The 16,953-nt window shown below is 51.8% G+C and overlaps 1 protein-coding gene across 4 annotated transcripts in view; it reads right to left on the bottom strand.

Annotated features, from left to right (window-relative positions):
• The window catches only part of LIME1 (Lck interacting transmembrane adaptor 1), a 38,554-nt gene that overhangs the window by 11,395 nt on the left and 10,206 nt on the right, over nt 1-16,953 (bottom strand). For 3 of the 4 annotated variants that reach the window (XM_038368987.2, XM_038368984.2, XM_043496077.1), the window contains exons 2-6: nt 14,263-14,410; nt 11,890-11,941; nt 10,109-10,196; nt 9,228-9,679; nt 137-3,186 (exon numbers count right to left, since the gene is read on the bottom strand). In XM_038368987.2, coding sequence (XP_038224915.1) covers nt 2,755-3,186; nt 9,228-9,679; nt 10,109-10,196; nt 11,890-11,941; nt 14,263-14,360 — 1,122 coding nt within the window. In that variant the 5' untranslated portion in view covers nt 14,361-14,410 and the 3' untranslated portion in view covers nt 137-2,754. Of the gene's footprint in view, nt 1-136; nt 3,187-9,227; nt 9,680-10,108; nt 10,197-11,889; nt 11,942-14,262; nt 14,411-16,953 lie in introns of those variants that run through there. The other variant, XR_006275472.1, reaches the window with a different exon arrangement.

Below are 16,953 nucleotides of genomic sequence, written 5' to 3'. Positions count from 1 at the left end.
AGTGGACAGGACAGTAAAGTCTGGGTTGGGTGGGTTTGGTTTGTGTGTTACAATGTGTCAGGAAAAAATACCCCAAACCAAAACCCAGCCACAAGCCCATTCTTTAGGTGAAAGTTTAAAAAGATGCTTGCTCCAGTATAAAAACACTCTCAGCCCTTTAATGATATCATTGTGTTATTACAGTGATAGGAACCTGCAGGGAGCTGCAGGCTTCTGCACCTTCAACAGCCAGCAGGAGACATCTAGAAGAAAAACAATAATCCCTGAATCGGATCATCAGTAGATCTCAAAGCACTTTACAAAGGAAATCAATATCATTATCCCATTTTACAGATGGGGAAACTGAGCCACAGATCAGAGACGGGACTTGCCCATAGTCACCCAGCAGGCCAGTGGAAGAGCCAGGAATAGAACCCACATCTCTTCTGAGTCCCACTTCAGTGCTCTCCTCACTAGGCAACACTGCCTCCCAAAGTTACCCTCCAAATTATCAAAGCAGTGCATGGAGGTTTGCGCCACATGATTTCTGTTACAGGGTAAGGGCTTTAAAAGAGTGCTATGTTACACAAAAACTCTACATACACAGCACACATTTTGAACAGCACAGCTTGTCAAGCTTTCTAGAACGCACTTCTCGTCTTCGCTGGGATTTCAGCCAGTGGTGGAAGGCCTCAGGCATGCTTGTCCCCGGCACGGCATGATTTGAACAGGTAAGCTGTGCTAGCGGGCAAATCAGAGCCTGCATTAGTGCAGCAGCACCAGTGGCTGGAATCCCAGCGGAGACGAGGCCTGACTTGCTTTCTGGGCAACAGCACCATTTTTGAGGCGCCTAGGGGCAGAGTCCTCAATTCTCTCCTCCTTTGCTGGACTGCGGGTTTCTCTACACTGGAAATGCTTCCGTGTAGATGCTCACAACAGCGGGGGGGAGGGGTCCTCCCGTCAGCGAAGTTAATGCACTTCCTCCGAGTGGTGGTAGCGAGCTGACGGAAGAACCCTCCCATTGATCGAGCATTGTCTACACCAGGGGCTCGGGTGGCTTTACTATGTTGCAAAGGGATGTGGATCTTTCACGCCCTGAGCAACACAGCTGGGTTGATTTAACTTTTGAGTGTAGACCCAGCCTAAGGCAAGGCAGCTGTAGTGTGTGTGTTTGTCCACCATGAAAGGTTTAATTTATACACAGCTCTAGTTTCCCCAAGCAGCAAGCACCAGTGTCTGGGGTCCTCAGGGTATTGTCAGCCAACGTGGGTTCCTTGTGTTAATACGTTGGTTAGTGAGGAGAGGAGATTCCTAGATCCACATTGGGCAGGCGTTAGCCCTCACTCCAGCTCAGCCCTGCAGTTCTGCAGAAATTCGCTCTCTTAATAAACAGTCCTTATTTTGCTAATTTGTCTCTGGACTCTCAATATTCCAAGCCCTAGAGGAGCCAGTTACTCCATGTAACCAGTTAGCGGGGCCCCAACGATAACTCCCAAGTTTAGCACATGGGCGTTCTGGACCAGATGCTCAGCCCTCAGTCTGTCTGGCATGCATGGCTCTCGCAGAACAAGCAGTGCACCTGAGGCTCCCCTAACACTGGAGAATCCCAGGGTGGCATAAGAAGGGTGTAGCCTGTTCTTAGGCATCACCAGAGAAGGCTGGCAGCAGGAAGGGCTGTGGCCAAAGTGGCAGTCCCTAGGTAGTGTAACAGGACCTGGAGGATCGTTCCTGCTGGTACTGTTTTGGCTAAGGGCTGAAAGGGCCCTGCTCAGCCCAAGGATGGAGGAGGTGTACAGGTGGCTTAGAGCCATCCTTTTCCCCCTGCCCTCAGGCCATGCACTGAGCACAAGGCTATCTGGCTCCAAATCTGCTCTACCGGCTCTGCATTCAGCCTCAAATGGCGAGCTCCACTCATTCACTGCACTGCCTCAATTTTCCATCCTCTCTTTTTGCCCCTCCAGAACCTGTGGCCTGCGCCCTCCAGCCTGACTCAGAAGTCTGGCCAACATTTGCCTTGTTTTGCTACCCCTGAACTGTTATAGCCCTGGGCAGCTCAGGCTGATAATGAGAGCTCCAAGGGCCTGGACAGAAAACCCTCACCGTCTCAACTGGAACAAACTGGCAGTGTTATCCCATTAAATGTGCATTCTCAGGCAATAAAAACCATCCTGTTTCTGGGTATCTCAGTTGCTGCATCGTTAGCCTGCTGGCTGGGACAAATGCAGAAACTCAGAACAACAGGATTAAAATACATATGGGAGATTCTTCTTTATTAACTCAGCTGCCCCTTTCCTTAACTAGGTTTCTGTGCCAAGCTTCACTGGACCCTGCAGAAAGACTCAGGCAAGAGAGGTACCTGACCTGGGTGTCTGTGCCCCTAGAATGGGCACAGCCCCCAAGCAATGCCAAACCCCAATGGGCAGCTATTAGAATTATTCAGTTCTTTTGCCTGTAGTTTTCAGGTCACCATAAGTCCATGTAGCCCAGCGAACTGCCTCAGACAATGCCCAGCACCAACTGCTTCAGAGGAAGGTGCAAGGATTTCTGCAGAAGGAGCAATGGGATACCTGGCCCACAGGGAAACTCCCATTAGTGACAGGTTGGCCTGAGACCTGAGGCAGGAGGATTTAGAGCGGGTTGATGTTTTTAGTATTTACTGTTGTGGTGTTGGATGTTCTTGTTGTGCCTCGCCATGTGGCTGAGATCTGAGACAGCTGAAGGTCTCGGTGGAGGAGCACAGACCGTCCCTGGAAGGGGGCAGCTATGCATAAGGGGTTATAAGTCTGTTATGTATAACTCCAACCCATTGGGAGCCGTCAGGGTAGTTGTGGTCCTCGAGTCCCCTTCCCACATTTCGCTGATGCTTTCATACAAGTTCTCAGTGGGGAAGTTCTTGGTAGATTTGTCCCTTCTCTTGGGCTTTTTCCAGTTGACATCTACTGCCTCGTAAGCTGGTTCTGGGGCTAGGCTCCTGCTGTGCTCAGTCCAGGATCCATCATTGATAGACTCATAGCAGGGCTCAGTGCGAGAGACTCGGCCCGGTGTGGACTGATACCCAGCCTTGACATCTCTGAGATGGGCAGCTGGCCACCCTGGTTCTCCTTGGCCCGTCTCCCCAGGGTCCACTCCTTCAGAGAGGGACGGAGCAGAGCCTTGGTGTTTCTTCTTCTTGCCAGCTTTGCACACTGTCGAGTACATTTCTTCTACCTACAAAAGAACACCTGCGGTTACTGGGGATTCCTGTACAGCAGTGGGACAACAAAACCTGCCCGTGTATTCCTGCCTGTGACTCACGCTCTGACCACTTGCTTTATAAAGTCACCAAACCCACCAACAGAATTAAGGGCATCCAGGCATTTACCCAGCAAAGGTCAATCTAGAAGAGGGGGTAATGGAGCCATGAGACAGAAAAGGTCGAGAACAACTGATCTAGACGCAACAGGCCAAATTCAGCCCTGGAGCAGCTGAACTGCGCCCATTTATGGCGAGCCTGGTTTCGCCCCAAGACCCAGATTTCAAAGAGGTTCTACATCTACCCGACCTGCCAGCAGGATTAACAGAGGCCTAAAGCACTTCCTAAATCATCAGCCCCTGACCCCTGTGACAGGGGTATTATATCAAGGCACGTTAACTTGAGGGAATAGCCTAGTACTAATTCAGCAGGAGGTGCGCCCAGCTCCCCAGGACACCTGAAGCGAGGGTGCGGAGATGGGGGAAGATGCCTCCATCAGCCCCAGCCCAGATTTATTGCAGGGAATGCTGGGCAACCGTTTCAGTCACCCTGTTCCTACCCGGGATGATCCTGGGAATTCAGTTCCTTTGATTTGCCTCCCATCTTTCCCTCTGGGGAAACATCTGATCCAAGAGAAACACAAGGAGCCTCCTCCCAGAAGCCTTTAGCCATGGTGATGGACTGACTCAGCTCCCGATATAAACCCCTGGACAAAGTTCCCAGTGCTTCTCAGTGCCCACCACAGCCCCTCCTAGGAAGGCTCATGGTTTTCCCATTAGGACACCATCTACTGGTGAGGTTTCAGGGTCTAAACTTGGCTAACAACCCCCTTCTCCTTTCACTAACTTCCTCTTCCTCTGTGGGCAAGCCCGCGAAGCTCCGATCCTAGAGAGATCCATTTCAGCATCTTGTCCTCACCTGTCTCTTGTGATTATTTGTATTCCTCTACTGCAGGAGGGCCCGGCAGCTCCCCTTGGGGATCAGGGCCCCACAGTGCTAGCTGCTTCACAGACTTACACTAAAAAGACAGTCCCTGCCCGTAAAAGCCCATGATCTAGGTTATAGCAAGAGAGCAACATGCCACAGGGAGATGAGACGAACGGGGCGGGGGGGTGACACAACAGCAAAGTGAGTAAATTATAGCACAAAAAGCCAAGATCCTGGCACATCCTCTGCCGAGCTGCGGTCAGCAGCAAGTACTTCGCAGGCATCACGGCAGTAGCACAGAGGGCTGGGGGCTCTCTGCAGTCCAGCCTGACAGCCTCTAGCAATGAGACTTTGGCTCATGGCTCTCCAGGCAGGTGCAGCATCCTCGGTGGAGGGCTGGTGGCTGTGCAAGCCCCCTGCCCCCCACCGTGCAGCAACTCAGCCTACGCCTGGCCAATTCAGTCTCGCTTTGGGGAGGCATTTTTCTGACAGCACTGGGTCTTTGCGACACAGGGTCTGAGCAGGGAGGAGCTCTGCTGCCGTGGGGGAGGGGGGATCCTTGCCCGTATAATAACTTGTGCACGGCTGGTCTGTGTAGCAATGCACACGATGGCGCGTTACACCTTCAAACTCCACCCGCATACCCAGGCCCGAGAGAGCTACTGCACTTGGAGAACAGGCCTCTCTTTGCACAAGTCCCCCGGTGTGGTGTGGCCAAGGGAAGGCCCGCGCCTTGCTAACGGGATGCGATGCTACAGCTGGGAACGAGCCTCCCAGCCCGGGGAGACAGCTAGCACACTAAAAAGAGCTGGGTGGCAGAGGCTCAGACTAGCCACCCAAAGCTACCCCCTCGCTGCAAGCTTGCGTGGCTAGCCCATGCCGCTGCCAAAGTGCCCGCACTGCTCTCTATTAGTGCTCAGCATGAGCCCCGCCACCGGCGATCTGTCTACCCAGCTCACATACCCAGAGTGTCAGTTCCAGCACCTTTGGCCCCAAAAGCCAGGGGACTGGGAGCTGCTGTTTATATTGCTATTTAGCTGTGGGGCTTGGCAAGCGAACATCACTGGCTCTGGACGCTCCCTCGGGAGATAGAGGAGGAGATGTTGCTGGCACTCACATTCTCCTGCCCCCCCAGCCCCACCGCCCCCGCCACTGAGGCTTGGGATGGTAACAATCAGCCTTTTGCTTTCTCTGAAGCTGTTAATGCTCTTTTGCCTTCTGGTCCCTGTAAATGCACAATCCTTGCCAGGGCCGGCTGGAGATGCTGCCACGAACAAACCAGCAACAGTCCAGGAAACCCCGCCGGACGCTGGAGCCAGAAAACTGGCGAGACAGGAGGGATTTTAAAAATAACACAGTGCGGAGACAGAAGGACTGGCAATCTGCTGCTGAATTCCCTCTGTCTCCACACACTTAGTGGCTCGGTTCCTCCGGTTTGGACCATGGTTTAGCTTCTTGCAAACTGAACTGAGCCGGCCGGCCTCCCTCCCTCTCTCCTCCTCCTCCTGAGCCACTTTATCCCAGCCCAAGTCACAGGTGTAGCTAGCTGCTCCTCTGGGACACAGTCTGGAGTCCTCTGCTCTGCAACCAGAAGTCCACCCCCTCCTGTGGAGAAGCCACCTTTACCCACTGGCCCCTCTTGCAGGCTGCACAGTTATGTGTGAGACGTCAAATCCCGGGACTCCAGAATTCCTGAGTTCTTAGTTCCTTGGGAGTAAAAGTTCATTGTGTCATTACCCGGAGCTCACTAGCTTCCCACAGTTCCACCACTGTCTGCAGTGGAAACAATCTACCCGTCTTCTCCCTGCCAGGCTGCTGGGTCTATCCTCTGCTAGCAGCTCTCAGCTGAGCCATGGCCAGGTCAGCGGCCATCATCCCAACTCACCAAGGGGAAGGAGCAATATCCAGATGGTGCCTGCACTCTGACAACATAAGGAAGGAGGAGGGAATTGGGCAAGGCTGGAAAAAGGCCTCCTGGATTTCTGATATGTGCAGCCCTATTAGGGGATCCCTCGCCATAACAACAGTCACTGGGCAAATTCAGCCCTGCTCAAAGTCACCAGCGTTATTCTGGCTTACACCTGCCCTGGCCTTGGCCCATTCTTTACAGGGATCACCCTCTGCAAAAATTCAGACCTGGTGTAAGTGGGGGACAAACCTACTGAAATGAATGGATTTGCCTCTGTCCCGGGGACTGGCTTCTGAGGAGCCAGCCAGCCAGCCAGTCTCCCTGTGACTGGCTCTTACTAGGAAGAACAAGTTTCACCTGTGCATAGTTAATTGGACAAGTCGCTGAGCTGCAGTTAGTTAGTTAGTTAAGGAACACTGGGTTGCAAGGGCTCACAGGTGCCAGGCACCTTCCCCCCCCCCCCCGGCCACCACTAGGCAGGCCACCCAGAACAGCTGGAAGTGAGGGGCTAGCAGAACTTGAGCCTAGCCCACAGGCACTGTCCACAAGAATCCAGACTGGGGATGATGACTGGCCCCACTGATTGGCCTGACCATACTATTTAAGCCAGAAGGAGGCACAAGGAGTTGTCCAAGCAACTGAGAGATTTCCCAAGTGGCTACAGCTCCCCAATTCCAGCTCTGACCCCTGGCTTAGAATCTGGCTCTCACCACTAGATCAAACTGTCCCAGCCCTGACACTGGGCTGTATAAAGGGTTATAAAGCGCTCAGTCAGGAGGCCCCAGGACAGAGGAAGCTTCTGAGGAGAGAGAAGCTACTCCCAGTGATGCCACCCTGGAGAGCAGAGGCATCTGCTCAGATCCCCCCAGAATGCAAAGAGAGAAAACTCCCAAGGAGAAAGACAAAGACTCCAGTTGCACAAGGGAGAGGTTGAAGAGCTCCAAGCAGTGGAGAGGCCTGGAGACTTAGAGCAGGAAGAGACAGCTCATTTACATACCATGCTTAATAAACCAGACCCCAGAAGTGGCACTTTTCACTGTATGAAAAGTCTCATTGAATGTACTGAAAGCTTACAAGGGGAAACTGAGGCAGGCATAAGTGTGGTTCAACACTGGGCTGCCAGGGGGCACTTGTGGGATGAGTGCCTGCCATTACAGCCAGGTCTGAATACAGCACTTTGACTCAATCAAGCTTACACCTACCCACCCAGAGCTGGTATTTGTTAAAAAGGTCAAATATATTTCACAAAAATCTCGACAGAAACAAAATGTTTTTTATTTAATTGAAATTTATTGTGTTTATTGGTGAAAAGACTGCCAATTTTCTGTGGATACAAACATCCCCCACTGTTTTCCAGTGGAAAAAGTTTGGGGGAGGAATAAAAACAAGGGGGAAGAGGCTGGGATTTTATCCACAGCTCAGAATGGTTGGCTGAAAAATTTTGTCCAAAATTTAAAATTTTTCTTTTGCAAAAAGTTTTATTTTGCTGAAAAACACTTTCATCAACCCCTCCCCCATCTCAACCCCTCCACCCCAACTTTTTATTGGAAAGATTTTCACCAGCTCTAAGTGCTATGTACACATGCAGGCGTGTGCACATGTTTAAGGGAAGTGTTTTCCCTGAGTCATTCCAAGGGGTCTCGCCCTCCCAGACCAATTTTGTATCCCCTCAGCCACCTGTGGAGTTGAATCCCGAGGGCTTGAGCCATGGCTCACCTAAAGCAAAGCAAAGCCTCCTGTTTCCTCCCGTGGGCTTTGGATAAGGCCCTGACTGAACTGCCCAATGCCCCAGTGATCCCCCAAGGTGAGATCTGCCTTAGGGATTGTGGTGAACCCTTGTATCCTGCGGCACAGCTGATCCCCTGCAAGCTCATGGGCTCCTGAATTCAGTTGATAAGCTACTCATCAGCCCGGCAGATGCCTGGTTACAACAGCGAGGACAGGATAAATTGTTTTACTCCCTTCCAGAAGCACAGGCAAAATCCAGCCTAATCCAAATCCAGAGTTAATCCAAACCCCTTCCTTCCCTTCTAACTTTTGATTAAGGCAGGTCAGCTCACCAGTACGGGCAGGGGGAGGCTGGCACTCCTAGGAGCAGAGGATTTAATAGACCTAGAACCTTAGTTCAATAGGCATCAGCACCAGCCCCATCAGGCTTTGTTTGAGGCAGACCTGGAATCTTCCTGTAAGGAAACCTTCTAAGGGTCATTTTGCAGCTAGTCTGACCCCAGACTGCCCCCCAGAACGAAAGCAACAACAACACTGGTTAAGTGTGTTCTTTAGTGGAGAAGGGAAGGAGGTGGGAATCCAGTTTAAGGGGGAAAGAAAACAAGGCCCACGTTTTCAGAATGGCATGCGCATTTGCATATGCATTTACTAAGATTGCACACACAATTCCCAACACTTGGGCCTTTCACAGGCACTATATTTACAATTCTGGGGCCTCTGGCTCTAGTTCCACTTAGAACTTTCTGAAAGCTTAAAAATTATCCAGAGCTTCTGGCTTCCTTCTTGCGTTCAAGTTCTGTTCCCCCATTCCACAGGAGGGACCCAATTTCCATACAGTGGGTTTGCAAGTCGATTCCCACCTCCTTCACCTTTCGTTACTACAGGTGATGAGTTTGGATGAATATCCTCAAACTCTGGGCTGTTCCCACACTGTTTGCTTTGACTAGTCATTATTCATGGCGAGTGGTTAGCTGCCAAAGTCACGTGCTGCTATTTCTGCTCCTTGATTGGATAACTGAAACATTTCAAATGGAAGGAGCTGACAAATAATGAATAAATCTGTAGATTCATAAAGTTTAAGGCGAGATCATTTACCCTGAACCTCCTGTATAACAGGGGCCAGAGAATAAAGCACTCTGCTCTTTGGGGCTTGTCAGTTCTTGTGCTCTATGTTTCTGCAGCTCCCAGCAATGGCCCCCTCTCGGTGCCATCGATAATAAATATACTCTTTCGGCTGGCAGGATTCGTAACCATTTCCACAGCTCTCCCAGGCCACCTGAATCCTCACAAATAAAGAACAATGCAACCCCCTGGATAATGGCAAGCCAAGCTCGGGGCTTCCATTCAGGGCCAGGCAGTGTGTTCCTACCCACCCAGCACCGACACTGCCTGTCTCCCATCCCACAGCATTGTGAGGCTCAGTGTGGGAGAAGATGATGGATGTTACTGTACCTTCACCACTGGGGGGTTACAGGCAGCTCCTTCCCAGCCTTCTGGGTCTGCAGGCCCCACGGAGGATTCACTCTGTGTCTCGTCCTGGAGCTCTGGCTGGAAATTCTTCTTTGCCTTGCGGACGCAGGCGTACTCAGCTGTCACTGCCTTGTCCACCTCGCTTAGAGGGGACGCCTCCATTGGGGTTCCCAAGACGGGCATTGGTTGAGGCCCTTCCTGAGTCACGGCTGCACACTTGTACAGCGCCTCTGGGGCTGGTTTCAGCGAGGCTGAGAAGAACAGGTTCGAGTAAGTCTGGTCAGGACTCAGGGCATCAGCTGAAGGGTTGGAATGGGGGATCTGGGGCAGCTCTCGGTGCAGCAGGATGCTGAAGCTCGAGCTATGCACAGCTCCTTCTCCATCCCCCGAAGACCCTGATGGGTAAAGGAAATCCACGCTGGCTGGTCTTTGGTCTGGGAAGGGAAGAGAAGATGCGTGAGGAGTCTGCGCTGGCTCTTGTAGGGGACACTGGCTGGTTCTTTCAAGGGACTCACCAAGCTGAGTTAGAAAGATAAGTGGTAATAATACCCTGCCCTTGTCAATCCCCCTTCACCGGGAAGCTCATTCACAGAGTGAGTGAGTGTCATTGCTCATGCTAACAGGGATGACTTGCACGTGCAACTACCCTGTGTAGACATGTGTGATCGCAGGAATACACCAGCCATACAGTAGCAGGCAATGCGGCCAGAGAGGATGTTGGGAGAACCACTACCCTATCCCTGCAACTGGAAGGCTGCGCTGCTCCTCAGGCATAGACACCATCTCCCTTTGCATCACCGCACTCCCAGCCAGATCTCTCTGCATGTCAGCTCCAGTTGCGGTAGAATTTTACAGCCACTCACGCTCATCCACGTGCTTCACCCTGTTGAGCTCATGCAGTTTGGTGTCAGATTTACTGAGTGATCGAAGCTGCATCTGCCTCAGCAACGACTGCAAAGAAAGGAGGAGATGCACCGGTGAGACTCATAAGAGCGGCCACACTGGGTCAGACCAATGGTCCATCTAGCCCAGTGTCTGGACTTCCGACAGTGGCTGGTGCCAGATGCTTCAGAGGGAATGAACAGAACAGGGCAATTTACAGAGCGATCCATACCATCATCCAGTCCCAGCTTCTGGCAGTCAGAGGCTTAGGGACACCCAGACCATGGGATTGGATCCCCGACCCTCTTAGCTGATAGTCATTGACAGGCCTATCCTCCATCAACTTATCTAATTCTTTTTTTAGCCCAATTATACTTTTAGCCTTCACAACAGCCCCTGACAACGAGTTCCACAGGATCATTGTGTGCTGTGTGGTGAAGTACTTCCTTTTGCTTGTTTTAACCCTGCCCGCCTATTCATTTCATTAGGTGACCCCTGGCTCTTGTCTTGCGTGAAGGGGTAAACAACACTTTACTCATTTTCTCCACACTAGTCATGATTGAATAGACCTTGATTATGTCTCCCTGCAGTCGTCTCTTTTCCAAGCTAAAAAGTCCCAGCCTTATTAATCTCTCCTCATACGGAAGCTGAGCCACACCCCTAATCAGTTTTGTTGCCCTTCTCTGTATTTTTTCCAATTCTATGATCTCTTTTTCAGATGGGGAGCCTAGAACCGCACGTAGCATTCGAGGGGTGAGGGGTACCGTGGATTTATATCGTGTCATTCTGATATTTTCGGTCTTATCATCTGTCCCTTTCCTAACGTTCTGTTCGCTTTTTTGACTGTTGCTGCCCATCAAGCAGATGTTTGCAGAGAACTATCCACAAGGACTCCAAGATCTCTGAGGGATAACTACTAATTTAGACCCCATCATTTTGTAGATGTACTTGGGATGATGTTTTCCAGTGTGCAGTACTTTGCATTTACCAACCCTGCCTGCCATTTGCTTGGCTAGCACCCATTTTGTGGGATCCCTACAGCTAGAAGCTGCACTGCCCTAGGCCCTCCCCAAACGGCTCCACCCAGCAAGCCTGCTCCATCCACCTAGTGCCATGCTGGTGAACTTTACCTTCTGATTTAAGCACCACCCAGCAACAGCTGGGGCTCAGTGCCTTCTCCCTGTCACATACTCTGCTTGGTGGAGGCTGGTCTCAGCTGTTTAACGAGCACTCCAGGCCCCCTGCTGCTCGTGTTTTTGAATTAATGCCTCAGAATAAAATAACTCAGCTTTCCAGTGCATCTCTGGACACCAAAATATGCTGCTTTGGCTAGAACCTGGCTCCCAGCTCAGCTGGTCCCTCCCAGAGCAGTACCACAGACACCTTTCTACAGGCCATCCCAATTCCTCTTCCAGCGGGCTGCTCACTCCAGGCAGAGAAGATTCACTCCACCTTCCACTTCGACAGCTCTTCCCCAGAGGCTTCCAGACAGTCCTAGCGAGGTGCTGAGCATCCCCAATTCCCACTGAGCCAGGAGGAGGTGCTCAGCACTGTGCAGGATGGGGCTCTCAGACAGCTCATTTCTAGAGCTTTTCCTGCAGCAGCTGCTGCCCAGGAGACGGCCATCCTGGCCCTTTCCTAAGGCAGTGCTGCTGGGCTCCCCCTAGGCCACCCATGCTCCACTGGGGCAGGAGTAGCAGCTCCCGCTGGTTTTTGTGTGACTTTGGGGCCATAAGCTTATCTAGCCAATGTGTGCACTTACCACATCTACCAGCTTCACCCCGTCCGGTGGGACCACCTTCTTCCTAGCTTTCCTGCAAGGAGAGGGATTAAGCCAAAGGTTGGATGGTGGTGAAAGATCCGCCAGCAAGCACCATGTGAGAAGAGCTCTCCTGGAGCCTGGAGGGCAACATTTTCAGACGTGACCAGTGTTTCTGGGGGCCCTTGTGGAGAGGCCTCCAACAGGCCCGATTTTCAGCCTGCTGCTGGGAATCAGGCCCCAGTGAGACATCGCTAGTTGGGCACCCAAAATCACAGGTCACTTTCTAAAGACTCGGCTTTAACGTATTGTCTCTGTGGAGCACTGGTGAATGCTGATCACCCAAGGAATCTGCTTCTCATGGCTAGCCCTGTGGATCCAGGTGTATTGTATCCAGGGTCTTACACCATGCCCATCACCATTATATCTAAGGCCACGTTTCCTACTGCAGTGCAGTGGTCACGCTGACATTAGGAGCATATACCGAATGCTGGGAATGATCCTAATGAGAGCACCATCAGCGAGCGCTCTCTGCTTCCTGACACTACTCAATGCATCGTGCAGCTGCGTGGATCAGTCAGACGAACACACCACATCCTGCCTGCACGGGCACCAGCTGCAGCATGCCCGTGACATTGTATCCTGTCGGCACTGCACAGCTCCTAAGCTTGTACAACACAGTGCTTCGCATTTGTGCCTGCCTCACTGCACCTGTGCCCGGGAGCCTGCCCGCCACTCTGGATCTACGCCCACGTGCTCCTGTGAGCACGCCCGCCACTCTGGATCCACGCCCACATGCTTGTGAGCATGCCCGCCACTCGGGATTCACTTTGCCCATACACCCCGGTGACTGTCCTGCCTTGTATCTTTCCAGTGCCCGCGCTAACCAGGCCTGGACACTGTGTGAGGTGGCAAGCCGACTCTCCGTGCTTCCTGCAGCACTGCTCTCCTGAGGGCAGCTGTCACTTGGCCCCCCTCTCCCCTGCTCATTGCCCTGCCTGTCTGGGCTCTCAGCCTGGTGCTGCAGAGCGCCCTGCCTGATCCTGCTGCACTCAACATGGGAATCCTGCCCACTCCCTTTATCTTGACAAGACCTTCAACATGCTCAGTTGCATCTAACCCTGATGGAAACCTCAGGGCTCCCTCTTCAAAGGGCCTGGCATCTCTGCAGCTGTACCATGCCCTCCTTAGTTTACACACCAGCTTATGGGAAGTGTTTAATGAGGATCTGGTGGGATTGACACATGCCTCTGGGCCCTGGCAGCCTTCCTGGGCTCATGCTGCTGCCAAGGGGCAGAGGGGTGTTGCTGGGAGCTTAGCCAGGATCACTTCCCCCTGCATTTCAGACTCCCCTAACCTCCCTGCTCTGAATCTCTATGGTGGCATAAGGGCCAACTCTTCCTATTAGCCATACCCCACCCACATGGCATGGTGACACTGGGAGCAATGGCCCAACCCCACCTCCAATGGGCAGCCCTTGGTCCTAAGCTTCCCTAGGCCCTTCCCAGGACAATCCTGTCTGGCCTTTAGTTCAAGCCCCGCCTCTGCAAGAAGGGGGATCTTTACTGGTCCCTTGGGTGGGGGGTTTAAGGTAGGTCTCACTGTACTCAGCCAGGACAGATATGTGCAGCCCCCTTTTTATGACAGCAATGGGCAGCTGCTGTGCCAGGCAACTGCTGGGGCCAGAAGACCAGGCAGCAGAGAAGCATGGGGAGAGGCCCAGTCGTAGCTGAGTATAGGGCTGATTCTGATCCCATCCACGCCCTCTGCAGGGCTGGGAGTTGCTTTGGGAACTGGGAGCCTAGTTGGGCTTTGTGGCTTGTGGTTTGGGTTAGCTGGAAGCAGCCGCCAGTTTGGGAGATACCGGCCTCTCCCTAGGCTGTGACTCATCTGTTTGCAGCCAGTGCAGCCCTGGCTTGGAGCTTTGTTCCTGCTTTGATGCTGGGGAACAAGCCTGACAGGGATAGTCCTTGGTGGAGGGGAGAGGAGTGAAGCAGGAGGGTGGGAGCTTTTGGAATCTAGTTTCATGTCTGCAGCAGGGGGGTTTCATCCCAGGCAACTGAAATCCATGCAATGGGGTCCTCACATTCCTGCACTGCTGAGCAACAGGGATAGGTGGGTATCCACACAGCAGCAGCTAAGCTCCCCCAGCCTTGCCCCAGCATGCACGGCTCCATGGTTGGTTGGTTGCATTTGTGGGACAGTGGGACGGGGTGCGGAGAGAGGGGAAAAAGGGGCCGACATACAGACTGCCACTACTTAAGCCAAAGGAGATCCATGTATGAATTAACCCCTCCATAACCCATGCAAAACTCCTGAGGTTTGATCTACCCTGACGCATGGTTTACACTGTGTGAGAGAGGTTCAGACACGTACCTTCTGCAGGCAGCACACAGGGCTGAGAGGAAGACCAGGACACCAAGCAATGCCAGTCCCAGGGCAGCAGTGAAGGAGGGCGGATGGGGTCCGGCCATCCTTTCACCACGATCTGGAGTCACTTCAGAAATCCACTTCACGCAGAGCTCTGCAGGAAGAGAACATTGGTAATTAGTGTACCTGAAGGAGGATGCAGAGGGCATGCCATCTAATGTCCCCGTCTTGGGCTGGGGCAGGCATGGGATCACGCAAGCAAGGGAAGTAATAGTGCCAAGCTTAAAAATTTTATTAAAGCTCAAGTTAAAAAAATTATAGACTACATAAATTGGGAAAAGAGTGTCTGTACATCTGGGTATACTGCTTAGATTATCCACAAATATAAAGTTAGTTTTTAAAAGTCATATCATACGTAGAGTACATAATCAGCAATAACCCAAATTTAGGTAAATAGATTTAACAATACAGTTTAAATATTAGAATCTAAATACTCGGGTACATCACTCATGAGAAGTTGTATAGAGATTTGGTTGTGGAAAGCAAAATATATCAATGAGCGGAGATTGTCTCTCAGTAATTGAGAATTCGGTAGGTTGTCTGTTTAGAGCCAGGTCTGAGCATGATGCCAGGCCCCAGCTACTCCTGTCTGTCTATCCCAAGCACAAAGCATCATAACAAGCAGTTGGTTGGCATGTCTTGAATTTACTGCAATGTATTCACACTCAGTAGCCCAGCCCAGGATTCAGGCACCGATTGGCCCAGTGGGTCGCATCACCCGAGCCAAGAGTTTCAGGTGAATGCAGCTACAATAGCATCTTCCCAGCGTGGATGGGAAGCTACAATCCTTGCAGCCGATCTCCTGCTCCTCCTAACTCCGCTTCCCAAACTGGCGCCTCTCCTGCTGCAGCTACTGTGGTTAGGAAGTTGAATTCAACAGCATAGACATGGAGTCCAACAAAAACTGATCAAACCCCAGCACAGTGCGCAGCTCCACCCTGGAGATAGGTACTAGCCGCTCAATAGCTACCTAAAGGATCTGCCTCGTGAATTACACTTTGGCAACCCACATCTAGCTTGTCCTGCCAATGAAGTCTCCTAGAATTGAACTGCTGAAATTTGTATGGATTTGCCACCAGGGGGAGCCAATAAGGATGAAAAAGCAGCCCTCGTCAATGGACACTTTGAGCCAAAGCATTCCTGGGGGCTGCCACTATCTTCAGATCTGGCCCGATTTCCCCTTTTCCTAGACAAATGCTGAATGGCTGGAGTAAACAGACCTCCCTCCTTGCTGAGTTTCGAGGGCTCCAGGGCTGTATCCTGTACGTACTCTCTCTCAAGTGTCCTTTCGGGCAGAGTGGGCCGTGAGCCTGTGATGTCCCAGATAGAGGTGTTTTGGGGGATGGATGCGGTTCCTCACCTGGAAGGCAGTTGCAGCTCAGCAAGAGGGCACCCTCTTCCTTACTGCTGCTTTTCACCAAGCCATGGGAGAATCCTACGCGGCCGTTCCTGGCACAGCCCAGTCAGGTGGATTGCAGCATCGCTAATTCTCACTGTTCTATCACGAGTCTGGCTCAAGTTGGTGCTTTTTTTGAAGCCCCAGCTCCTGGGGGCATCACGTTATTAGGTGCCAATTGCAGCTTCCATTTAAAAGAAAAAGTTCCTAGCCCAAGAAACACTCAAGAACATGACTCAAGTGCTCTCTAAAGACTCAAACAGCACAAGGCCAAGAAAAAGGACCCCAAATATATTATTTTTCAAAATCTTGTCATTTTAAGCCACTCTTATGATCTCTGGGGGCCTGACACCTGATCTTTGAATACTTGGGGCTGCCAATACCGGGATTCCAACTATAAGCCAGGGGTCTAATGATTCTGGGGCCAATTGACGTGACAAACACTGAATTCTGGAGCCGTGGCACTTTGTCCTGGAGCCAGCTCGATGCTGGAGTAATGGCACCTGCTTGGAAGAAAGGAAGGGAGGAAAAAGAAGAGAAAAAAATGGGAGCCCAGAGCATGAGACTGCATTTGAACTCTGACCCACCTAATGCAGTAGAATCAGAAAGGGAGGAGGAGGGAAAGTTTCAATCTGGCCCATCAGCAGGTTCTTAACAGAGCAAGCACAGGGGTGATGTGCTTGGAAATGAATATGGAGTCAGATCAGCCTCGTATTTACACTGAGCGGGGCTAAGAACAGGGCATCTGCTCTGCATTCAAGCGGGCATGGGAGTTGCGGGCTGAATCCAGGCTGGGATTCAGGTCCCATGGTGCTGCTGTCTCACACACCATTCTGGTCCTCACTGGTGGAAACCTTGCAAGATCGTCTGTTCTCATGAGATTTCTCCTTGGGTCCAAATCTCCCAAGAATGGCTGTTCAGGCTCTGAGATCCCAGTGGGTAACAGGCCCCTCCTGGTTCTGGTCCAAAACTAAAAGGTATAATGGCGTGGAGGAGAAGCTCTGATCCAGAGAGTCAGATCCTCCTGAAATTCAGGGAGCTTCAGCCATGAGGTTCTGGGTGCGGCCCAGCTTTTGGTTTAGATTCAACACATTTTTAAATCTAAAATGAGAGGCAGCCCCCAAGCCTGAAATCCCCAGGCTGGGTATTGAGTCCATGCAAAGTTGGGAGCCTCAGTATAGCAAAAAATTCACGAGGGAGGGTTGGGTTGGCATTAAGTATTGCCATGGGGAAATGTCCTG

This window comes from Dermochelys coriacea, chromosome 13 (assembly GCF_009764565.3).
Source record: "Dermochelys coriacea isolate rDerCor1 chromosome 13, rDerCor1.pri.v4, whole genome shotgun sequence".
Classification (NCBI taxonomy): domain Eukaryota; kingdom Metazoa; phylum Chordata; order Testudines; family Dermochelyidae; genus Dermochelys; species Dermochelys coriacea.
Note: the sequence above shows the minus strand (reverse complement) of the source record. Positions and strands in the feature narration are given on the sequence as shown.